Source organism: Triticum dicoccoides, chromosome 6B (genome assembly GCF_002162155.2).
Source record: "Triticum dicoccoides isolate Atlit2015 ecotype Zavitan chromosome 6B, WEW_v2.0, whole genome shotgun sequence".
NCBI classification, from domain to species: Eukaryota; Viridiplantae; Streptophyta; class Magnoliopsida; order Poales; family Poaceae; genus Triticum; species Triticum dicoccoides.
Window position 1 is genome coordinate 680,536,770 of NC_041391.1, and position 11,943 is coordinate 680,548,712.

The window sequence follows — 11,943 nt, forward strand, 5'->3', positions numbered from 1 at the left end:
AAATCGATGAACTCTCTTTTTAGATTTGTGAACTTTTTTTCAGAGTCGATGAACTTTTTTAAAGTCGGTGAACTTTTTTTTAATTCGGTGAACTTTTTTTTCAAATTTGATGAACTTTTTTCAATTTTTATGAACTTTTTTCAAATTTGATGAACTTTTTTCAAATTCGGTGAACTTTTTTTCAACTTTAATGAACTATTTTCAAATTTTATGAACTTTTTTGAAATTCAATGAACTTTTTGTGAAAATCAATTAACTTTCTTTTCAAATACGATGATCGTTTTTCAAAATCGGTGAACATTTTTCATAACTGATGAACCTTTCTCTAATTTGATGAACGTTTTTCAAATTTGTTTTTTCAAAATATGTGAACATTTTTTAAATGTGATGAATTTTTTTGAAAATCAATGAACTGTTTCCTTCCAAAATGAAGAACTTTTTTCAAAATCACTATCTTTTTTCCAAATAATTCAAAAAAAATAAGTGGTACAATAGATGAATGGTTTTGCTCAATAAAATAGCACCACGACCTGTTAGTGGGTCTTGCCTCTGACACTTATCACAAACAGCTAGTAGCTCTGGTGGCTAATGGCGCATGTATGTTTACATGACGTCTTGAGTTCGAAACCTGGGGACCCCCTTTTGTTTTTGTTTTTTTCGCGAGCTTTTTTGCATTCACTGACGCCAGGACCGCCAACGGGCGCCTGCAGCGCCGTATAGGAGCTCCCCCTCCCCTGCCGCTCCAGTGGGCGTCGCCGGGCAAAGCCCGCGCGGGGTCGGCGACTGCGGGATCTCCCATGCCTGGCTCCTGGAGCGGGAGCCGCGGGAGGCTACTGCTGCTTTGACGAGGCAACGTGATTCAGATGAAGGGCGGGTCGAGGCACGACGGTGGGCGCAGGTTGGTGGCGGCGCAACAGAGCTAGCTGGGTGGTGGCGGCGGCGGCGTGGCGCTTTTTGTGGTGGTTGGGGACGGCTGGTGGCTTGGCCGCGGACGCGGCCGCGGACGCCTGGCGTTGTTGGACTGGGTGCCTAGGCCCGCGAGTGGATCTCCCAGCGCTAGTGACTGGCCACGGTTCTGGATCTTTGCTGAGCTGGTCTAGACCGTGGGCCTCTCTGGTTGTTCGGCTGTTGTGCTGTTGTCGAGCCTCGGCTGCTGCTTGGCGCCATGGTGATGTTGTTGGTTGCGGTGGTGACTTGGTGTGGATGTGATGGCCGTTTCTTTCCGTTGTGTGGTGGGGCGTGGCAAGGCGTCTTCTTCCGCGAGGTGCTGCAACGGCGGTGGAGTGAACTAACATGGATGGTGTCCCCATTCACGTGGGTTGGGTTGCAAGTGCGCAACGTTTCGATGAAAGTGTTGCCCATCTTCAATCCGTGTCAGCGGCCATGACACCTGTCGGCGTTGTTTCCCCTTCTTGAAGGCGTCGTTGTGGTGTGTCAGCACCTTGCTCTCTCTCTCTCTCTCTCTCTCTCTCTCACACACACACACACACACACACACACACACACACACACACACACACACACACACCTGCCTGTATGGTTGTCTTTCAGGCGAAAGCCTAGGTTCGGATTCAGACCAGCAATGGTGGCGTCGCTGATGTCATTCCTCTATTGGGAGCATTGTTTTGGAGATATGGATGGAAGGTATTTATTTGTGTTCTTTCGGTGATCGCCGCGGAGCTAAGTTGTTCGTTAAGGGCGCTATGTATGCGGTCGCGGGTGAGTCCAAGACGATAACTTTCTCAAGGTTGTCTGAGTCCCCCCACCCACCTGCCGACTCTTTTCGGCAATAAAGGGTGGTTGGTACGTCGACAAGGAGAGTATGCTTAGAGTTGTTGCTCTCTAGAGATGACCACCGTTGGATGAGACACTGCTTTGTTGATCAGTTTAGGATTAGCCCTTCAGCATTGGAGTTGTTTTGCATGCATTCGAGTTGGAGTGGTGTTCCCTACTCACCGGACTGTGGTGGAAGCTTGCCCTTCGCCTTCTATGAAAGTTTTTTTTTCAAATGACAAGTGCAACACGTGTGGCACGAAGTAAAACCGCCCTGCTGTTTTTTACACTAAAGTTGCCATCCAAACAAAAAGTTGTCATGATTCACAACTAAAGTTGCTATACCCTTGTAACTAAAGTTGCCATCAAAAGGCGCCAGGCCGGAATTGCTTCATGCCACATGTGTGGCACTTATCAGGGTCCTTTTTTACGGTTGGCTGAAACCCCATGTGTCTCAAAAAAAATTCAGCTGGGTCATCGATGTCTCAAAAAAAAAAACTCAGCTAGGTCGGCGTCAGGAAGGCTCAGTTCCTTGCCCAAATCTGAAACCATATTGAACCCCACACGGAGCCACAGCGGAACGTTCTCTGTACAAAGTCCTTGCCTTCCGTAGTAGCATGAAATCAAGCCAGTCGTATTAAAAAAAATTGAGGGGGGCAGCCGTATTAATTGGAAGCTCTATATACACACGTATTGGAAACAGCCACGCAACGGGCTTGGAAACAACCGACTCGTACATGTATGTAGAGGGCGGGACGTGGGAACTCCATATATTGCAAACCTCCCGAGACTCGACCCGACGTCGAAAGTGCAAGCCCCCGATCTAGATCGCCTCGCCAACTTGTAATCCAAGCCTCTCCGTCGCCGGAAGCCCGACCGACAAACAAGCCGATTGATCGATGGACACCACAACACCGACGACCGAGAAGATGCCGCCGTCGCCTAGCATCACCGAACGGATCCGCCGCCACGCAATCTCCGGCGGCGTCCTCGGCTCCGCCATGTACTTCTCCAAGGGCGCCACCAACTCGCCGAGCGGGAGCCGCCTCCTCGGCGGGGCTCTGGCGGTCCCCAGGAACGTGCTCAGGATCGGCAGCTTTGCGGCCTGGTATGGCGCCGCCAAGTCGGTCAGGTGCGCCGTGGCCCCGGACTACCCCTTTGAAACCACGGTCGCCTGGGGCGCCACCAACGCCCTCTTCGCCATGCGCCACGGGAGGCGCGCGGCCTGCCGCACCGGGCTCAGAGGCGCGGCCCTGGGCATGGTCGCCGACGTGGCCCATTATGGCATAAAACGCTTCCTTGCAACACGGCGGTCACGGGCAGAGGAGCGCCGCATAGCCCATGAGTTGGCTGCTTCCTCGGTTGGGATTCCCGCCGACACATGTCGTGTTTGATTCATGTTACTTTTGTGTTTTACTACTCCCTTCGTCTCAGTTTACAAGTCCTACGCGTATACCTAGGTTGCCAATTTGACCATCCTAATATAAACTATATAACATAAAATTATATTTTATGAAAATAGAACATCTGAAGTTTATATTGATATATTTTTTGTAATATATGACTTATATTAGGTTGGTTAAATTAACGACCTAGGGGTACGCGCACGCCCTGTAAACTGAGAGAGAGGGAGTACTCCACTTTGCATGCTGTAATTTTGTATCCATAAATTAGAGTATATGAAAGCGAATGTATATTCTTGTAGAGTGTTGCTGTTACAAGGCGTCGGCGCAAGGTGCTATAGCTAGCTAGCAGGTGATCCAATGAAAAATTCTGTGCAATGAGAAATTGTGTTTCCTGGCCCATCCACTCTTCCTTAATTCTCATGCGAAACAATTAATGGGACGAAAGGTTGGGAGGAAGAAGCAGAATCGTAGCCTTCAAATTTTAAATCCTAATTAAACCACCTTCACAAATAATTTATTAAGAAGATAAAAAATTAGCATCTGGTTCTGTCACAAAAAAATTAACCTCTCAATACATAATTCGGCCACTTTGAACTCCAAAGCACTCAAAGTAATCTAAATATCACGCAATTACCCCAATCCTCGTTGCAGAAGATGTCACCTTGCCCTTGTTGGAGCCCAGTGCCTCGGCGCCGTGGGCACATGTTGAGCTCAGCAAATAACTCCCCTCGCGCCTTTTCTTCACCATGCACGCTGGGCAATAGCCCTCGGCTCGCTTGTGGAGTCGACAATGCTTGATTGTGAGGTGCTCCTCGACCACGAGGGGGTAAACGTAGATGACGACGAACGCGCCCACGCTCCGCCATGAGTTGCTCCTCGATCTCGCACTCGATAGCGTTGTATATGTTTTGGGATGGAGGGAGTACTAAGATTTGGCGCAATTGTATATGTTTGAATCTTTTCCACATTTTGGAAGAAAGAAAAATAATATTCCCGCACACCACTGGGTGTTATCGAGCATATAGGTCAAGTTTTTGCAGATTTCATATTTGATGTTCAACGTGCATTGCACGTGCTTGATTACTAGTATGTTAAAAGGGAGACACTACAACATTGGCCATCTGCCCCTTATACAAATCTGCTGAAGAAGAAACCATGAAAACACACTTTTTCTTCTACTAATTTTTTGTAGTAATACCTATTGGTCGAGGCTGAATACTCAGTTACATCCAGAATGTTGCATGAGAGAAATAACGAGTGTTCTTGGACACTGCATAGGACCTAGTGCCACGGCGACTCTTAGTTTGGAGCTCTCCCATGTGGTCATACTTGAGGCCAAACAAGGTGACATGGAGCACAGTGTCGATGGCTTCCTTGCTGGATACGATGTTCTCGACGAGGCAAAACCTGCTATCGCCCATGTAGGTAAGAGTGACATCCTTGTGCCGGCCATCCTCCATGTAATGCTCCTCGTTGTTGCGGCGAAACAGCTTCTCCTTGAGCACCCTGCATTCCAGCGGCCGTTTGGTGGTGGCGCTGCGTGAGGCAACCTGACAGCAGCAAACATATCCAGCGCCCTTGCGATCCGTCCCAACCCATGCATTTAGCTCTGCGTCGAAGAAGGCTTGGCCTTTGAAGGGCAAAACCCAGTCGTCCCCAAGGTCTGCCCACACGCCGTTGCTGGTGTCCAAGGAGTGGGTTCCCTTCCTTGTAGACATGAAGATGGTACGTCCGTCCGGGTGCAACGCGTAGCCGACGATGTCTACTCCGTTGAACGGTGGTTGTGACTGCACTCTGTTCCAGGACCAATCCATGTATGGATCCCATATGTTGTCTGCGGCGACTCTGCGCCACGACAAGGCTTGCAAACATGGGAGATCAGGCAAGTTTGCGGTTGTCAAGACATATATCGTTTTGCCGACAGCTATGGTAGTTGCTAGGCGATCAATCCCACATGGAAAACGCGGGCCCACGGTGAGGGCTGCGGTCTCCGTGTTGTAGATGACGGCTGGGGGAGCGTGGTCGCCGCGGTTATGCGGGTTGGTGTCGACGAAGATGTTGGTGCCCAGAGCAGTGAACTCCATGCGGCCACACATCGGCGTCTTTATCCGGATGGCAGCGTGCTCGAGAAGCTTGTGCTCTCCTCCGCCACCTCCTTCTGTATCGTCCAAGATGTCGTCGGCGTCAAGCTTGTGGATGCTATACCCGCCCTCCCAGTCATCCACCGCCAGATAAAGGTGCTGCTTCCGCGGCAGCCTCTCGGCATGATCATTATTCCGTCGTCGCCGCTTAGACGACGAGCAGGAGGACCTCTCATCCAAACCGCCGCCCATCATTTTTCCCAAGAAGGAATTAGATCCAGTCAAAAGCCGATGTGGTGGGTGGCTCTACTGATTGAAGTGGTGCAGGTGTGCCAATGCGGTCAGAGATTGGTTTATATAGATGCTGGCTGGGAGGGAAGAGTTCGAGTCGGAATCTACGACGAAAACTGATTCCAAGTCCGTTCGGCTTGCCACCACTACTCCGTCAGCGACAAGGCAGGATGCGGTTTTGATTCGGGACGTGCGCGTGGAACAGTTAGATCTCGCTGAGTTATTCCGGGTCAGGTAATAATAAGGAAATATGCACAGAGCGTTTCGCTCGTAGCCCCTTTTTTCCGTGGAGCCCACCTGAGTTTTGCCGAGATAACTGTCAATGTCCCTTTTTTCCTTTTCCACAACGTTACCCGTTTTGGTTCCTTTGCTCTACCCAGCCCGTTAGAAATTATGGGGCCCATGTGTCTTACCACAACTTTTTTTCATGATAATACGGATCTCATTCATATCATAAAAATTAAAGTACAAGTCACGTAAGGACCGACATGACAAAACTGAAAAGATAGAAGAACATCTTTGAGCTTGACACCAACGCCCATCACCTGCCTCCGGCACCACGACAGCAACCACCGAAGAAAAGAATGATGGATCACCTCCTCACCCGAGCTCGACGCGGCTCCATCGCTGATATGCAGCTTTGCGGACCTCCAAGGTGGCTCACCAAAAGTGAAGCCCTTACCGTTGAACGAATCAGACCGGGGCAACACCCCGGACACGCCATCGAACTCCAGATATGGCACCCCACCGCGACTAAGACGTCGCAGAAGGAAACCATACCTGCCATCCACGAACCATGAACCCAACACATGTTCCGTCTTCCAGATGTCGTCTATGCAGACCACAATCCGCATCCGTTCCTGGACTACCTCCCAAGCTCCGCGCCGATGCTGGAGCAAACATCGTCGCAACGGCGGAGCCCGAGGACACAGGTCCACCACGAGGATGCCGCCGCCGCCACGCCATCCTTGCTTGAACAGACTGGTTTCCAAATCCATCCCCAACCATAGGACCGATGGCCTTGTCAAGGAAGGATCCGAAGAATCTTTATTCAGCGTTGTCATCGTCGCCGCCGAAACAAAGACGATGAACAGCCTAAAAATCTAAACTACAAAAAAGTAAAAATGATCCACACGCGTGGATCCGGCGACCCCCCTCATCACCGACGACCGAGGTAGCCGGCGGAGGGGAGCCGCCGGAGGACGGCGCTGGAAGATTGGGTCTCCTGGCGGCGGCTAGGGTTCCAGCCGCCAGGAACAGGAGGAAAACGATTGTCTTACCACAACTAACAATTGAGCTGTTCCAACCCTAAAAAAAAACAATTGAGCTGTTCCGTATGCATTTTGATATTTTTGCTTGGTTTTTTTTTGAGGAACAATATCTCTCTGTTCATCTACAAGCATGGACACGATCTTGCCTACATCCTCTTGTATGTGAACGACATTGTCATCACCACAACCAGCTCCTTCGACGTCTCACACAGCAGCTTCATGCAGAGTTTTCCGTGATAGACCTCGGCACCCTGTCATTTTTCCCCGGCATCTCCGTCACTTGGACCTCCTCTGGCATGGTCCTCTCTCAGCGCCAGTACACGCTGGATTTTATACAGCGCGCTAGCATGATTGATTGTCAACCGCCGGCCACCCCTATCGACACTAAGTGCAAGCTCTCAACTCAGGATAGCCCTCTTCTTTCTAATCCCACGGAGTATCGGAGTTATGCTGGTGCTTTGCAGTATCTCACCCTGACACGTCCAGACATCACGCATGCATTTCAGAGAGCCTCACATGCACTTGGTCAAGTGCATTCTCTGCTACATCAAGGTCACCCTTGATCTCAGCTTGCATCTCTCCAGCTCATCCTCAGTGGAAATTACTGCTTATTCCCACGCTGATTGGCCGGGGTGTCCTGACACTAGGCGCTTCATGTCTGGGTACTGCGTTTAGTGATAACCTCGTCTCTTGGTCGTCTAAATGACAGACTACCGTGTCTCGCTCGAGTGCCGATGCAGAGTATTGCGCAGTTGCTCATGTTGTAGCCGAGTGTTGCTGGATTCATCAGCTGCTTGGTGAGCTTCATCACCCCCTGACGACTGCTACTGTTGTTTTTTATGACAACGTTAGTACTGTCTACATGGCCTCTAATCCAGTCCAGCATCATCGCACTAAGCACATTGAGATTGACATCCTCTTCGTGCGGGAGAAGGTGTCGCTTGGTGAGGTCCGGGTTCTTCATGTACCATCCTCGCATCAGTACGCTGACATTATGACAAAAGGATTATCCTCGTAGCTCTTCTCCGAGTTCCGTTCCAGCTTATGCTTGCTACCATACGACGCACATGTAATAGGAATGTAATCCTACCGAATCCCTGCAGTATATTTCAGTTGGGATCTCTCTGATTCACCTTGATTAGCAAGGCATGTAATTCCTATATATGTGAATACAAGGCGCCCTTCAGGTGGCGTGAATTGTACACCTCAACTGTCCACCTCAACTGTCAGCACCTCGTGTCGTGCGTCGAGTTTCGTGGCCCTTTTGCGGACCATGACGACCTCAACGCACTTGCCTCTCCTCGGCTTCTTTCCATGCATGTTCCCTTATCGCTGCTTCCGCTGGAGACGACAAGCTCATGTAGCGGCCATCGCATCATGTACCTGTACCGAGAGCCCAAGGACGCATTTGCGTCTCGGTGGCACTTTGACAAAAACATCTACCAGGGTTCTGGCATGGGGCTGGACGAAGCCTATTGTTTGTTCTGCGAGGCTGCGAGGGGCTATCACCCTACTGCTCTTTGTGGGAGCACTTGGGGTATTGGAAGGGCGACGTCGGACAAGGTTCTTTTCTTGAGGTACGAAAAAAAATTCAAGGAAGACGCAGTGAGAGTCATGCGAAGCTCAAGGCATTCCTCGGCGTTTCGTTCAAGGGCTCTGTTTCCTACTCTAGTCTTTTCGAGGGGAAGAAGTTTCTTTAAACAGTGTTATTTTTAATGTTAAATCAGTAGAGGATTATGTGTTTGAGTCAAATCATATAGTTTGAGCCTATTATATAAACTAGAATAGTGAGAGCCTACCCAACTGGCATTCTTCAGGACAGCAATATAAAAAGTCACGCAAAAATGGTTAGTGCACAACTCTATAAAGACACCACATTGCGGAGTGCGATTGAGCTTAGTTACCATTTTGAAGATAGACATCAAATACATGGCAAAACCGAAAAACATTGTGATCCATTCATGTAAGTGCGTGACCACACCTTTCGAAGGACTACCATGTCAAATCGGAATCGAAGAAGGTAGTCGGCGGAGGCATGGACAAGGAAGTCGACTACAAAGGTGAAATCGAACATGACGCCAATTCTATTGGTGACCATTTCTGGCTTGTTTGTCTTGTCGGCTAAGATAGGTATCCCGTAGATCACATAGATTCCCTCTTTCGATAGCATAGCCAGGTAGGATGTCTGCTCTATCCATTGGCGACCATGATGGCAAATAACACAGGTTGCCTCATTGAAACATAGCGATGTAGGATGGCTGCTCTACCCGCTGGCGACCATGACCGAAATGTTCGTCTTGGAAACTAAGACTGGTTTGATATTACTTATAATAAACTTTAATACTTATTTGTTTTATAATACTATAGTTTTAATTACTCCCTCTGATTCATATTACCTGTCGGAACTTTAGTACAACAGAAGGAGTGATAAAATTTTGTATTACTTAGCTAGCATAGTTAACAACATAAAAATGTTCCTAAATAATACTTATAGCGTTTCTCTCTTTGTTATGCAGTTTTAATATATATATATATATATGCATGTGTGTGTTCATATATATTAATATCATTAAATATCATGGTGAAGATTTATAAAGCATACAATCTACAAAAAATATCAATAGTGGTCTCTAGTGTATTAGGTAAGATTATATAAACTTCTACCATATGAATTTGTCTTGCAAGTTGAGTTCATTAATAAATAGACAACATGCGTATGATTTTACTTGCACTTCAAATAGCATAAATATTATAATCATCAAAGAACATCAAAGTTGCAGTCTATTTTTTGAGACAAATGATTTGGTATTTGATATGCTCATCAAGAATATGATTAGTTTAATTTGGTGCATACCAAAGCTTCTTCTAATTTATTAAATAAAAGTTATGCATTAAATTAAAGATAGAGATGAATCTTATTGAGAAAGGCTTTGAGGTAGTAGTGGTGGTCAACGAAGGCTTGAAATATAATATGTCATGTGAGTGCTCGCTGTGTGCGTGTATCGCTGTTGGTTGTGTGCAGGAGACACACCTCCCCACGCCCTCGAACGATGCTCAGACCGCCGGGATAGGGTCTAGTCCGTGAGGACCTTATTTCATCTTCAGGGAGGTGAGTTGTCGCCTCCACGCCTTCTTAAGCATGACACAAACTCTGATCGACGTAAAAAATGCCCAAAACCTGAAGCAGGAACCGTCACGTCGACATGGGCCGGGGTCCATTATGCCTCCACGGCCCTAAGACCACCGGAGACGAGCCGGACCAATGACGGCGCCGACGGAAGGTCAAGAAACTCTAATCACCCATGGACTCGCGACAAGATGGTGAAGGAGTACGCATGCAAACTAGAGCCATTTGCTCAATACTTTCTTACATATATAGTGCAAAATTACTGAACCATAGAGAGAGAAGCATGATGTGTACGATCATGCCATTCTGCCAAACAACTAAATAAACATGAGCCAAACACAATTGAGAAAGATGGGTGGCATGGGATTTCGAGACATGCGTGCGTTTAACCAGGCTCTCCTTGCTAAGCAAACTTGGAGACTAGTCATGCATCAGGAAAGCTTGGTTGCAAGGTTGCTAAGTGCAAAATACTATCCTACGATGAATCTGGTGGACACCATTTTTTTTCTGGAAACGGGTCCGCTGTGTGGCGTGGCATTGAGCATGGTTTGGAGCTAGTGAAAAGAGGAATGATTTGGCGTGTAGGCAATGGCGATAAAATAAAAACCTGGATGGATCCTTGGATCCCGTGTGGTCCGTCTCTTAGGCCAATCACCCCAAAAGGGAGATGCAGACTAAATAAAGTGCAGATTTTCTAAGTGCAACTGGAGCTTGGAATGTACAACTACTTAATCGGTTTTTCTGGCCTGCTGATGTACAAGTGATTAGAAGCATTCGTATGTCGTCGCCGAGCCAAGGAAGTGACTTCCTTGCATGGTTTCCCGGAAGATTTGGTCAGTTCGCAGTCAAGAGTGCTTATCAGTTAGCCATGCAAGAACATAAACGTAAACACGTACCCGGCGCATGCAGCACAAAACCCGAGGGTGAGTGCCCCTGTTGGAATCTCATCTGGCAGGCGAAGGTTCCACCCAAAATGCGATCGTTTGCGTGGAAAGTGCTAGTGGGCGCGCTGCCGACTGGTGCTTGCAAATTGCGACGCCACGTCCCTTTCACAGGTGATGGTCGGATATGTGGTTCACCTAGCAATGAGTGCCCGCGGTCTGTGGAGGTTTGGAATGAGATGCGACAAGTCTGGCCTTTACCACCAACTGACAAACTATTGCATCGTGGCGGGGAGTGGCTATTCACTGTTTTGATGATTAACGCTTTGTTGTATACGAGAATCAAGCGCTCGCTCGCGTCGCCTCCATGGGGGCAGACTCGGGCGCCCCAACCGCCGCTGCCCTCGACCCCCCTCCTCCCCTTCTTCCCCGCCGCCGCGGACGGCGGGCCTTCCTTCTTTCTTCACGAGAGGATCCTCTGGCTGAGATGCATCGGCGTCCCTGGACGTACAGCATGAAGGCGGAGTTGGAGCGCTCGGGCGGCGGCCCGATGTGATCCCGACGGCGCTGCGGGGGCTGGCGGCGGCGGATCTGGGGTTTCCCGCCCCAGATCGGTTCTCCTTCGGGTGGTCGGGCTCGGGCGCCGTCCGGCGGTCCTAAGCTGTGGTGGGCGCTCGCGTTGGCTATCCTCCTTCACCGATCTGATTGGGGGCGGCCGAAGGCATTGGCGTGATGCCGGATCCGAGCACGGTGGTGACGTCGTCCCTGAGGGAGTTCTGGATTAGGGGGTGTCCGGATGGCCGGACTAAGACCTTTGGCCGGACTCCCGGACTATGAAGATACAAGATTGAAGACTCCGTCCCGTGTCCGGATGGGACTTTCCTTGGCGTGGAAGGCAAGCTTGGCGATATGATATGAAGATCTTCTCCCATTGTAACCGACTCTGTGTAACCCTAGCCCTCTCCGGTGTCTATATAAACCGGAGAGTTTTAGTCCGTAGGACGAAGAACAATCATACCATAAGCTAGATTCTAGGGTTTAGCCACTCCGATCTCGTGGTAGATCTACTCTTGTACTACCCATATCATCAATATTAATCAAGCAGGAGTAGGG

General features: G+C 49.0%; 2 protein-coding genes across 2 annotated transcripts; one reads left to right on the plus strand and one right to left on the minus strand.

The window, feature by feature from the left end:
• The first annotated feature begins 2,672 nt into the window (after nucleotides 1–2,672).
• On the plus strand, nucleotides 2,673–3,167 carry LOC119321485 (mitochondrial import inner membrane translocase subunit TIM17-2-like). Its single transcript, XM_037595145.1, has one exon. It carries the CDS (start codon nucleotides 2,673–2,675, stop codon nucleotides 3,165–3,167), a length of 495 nt encoding a protein of 164 aa, XP_037451042.1.
• Nucleotides 3,168–4,402: 1,235 nt separating this feature from the next.
• LOC119322071 lies at nucleotides 4,403–5,275 on the minus strand. Its single transcript, XM_037595579.1, has one exon. It carries the CDS (start codon nucleotides 5,273–5,275, stop codon nucleotides 4,403–4,405), a length of 873 nt encoding a protein of 290 aa, XP_037451476.1.
• Between the last annotated feature and the right edge of the window lie 6,668 nt (nucleotides 5,276–11,943).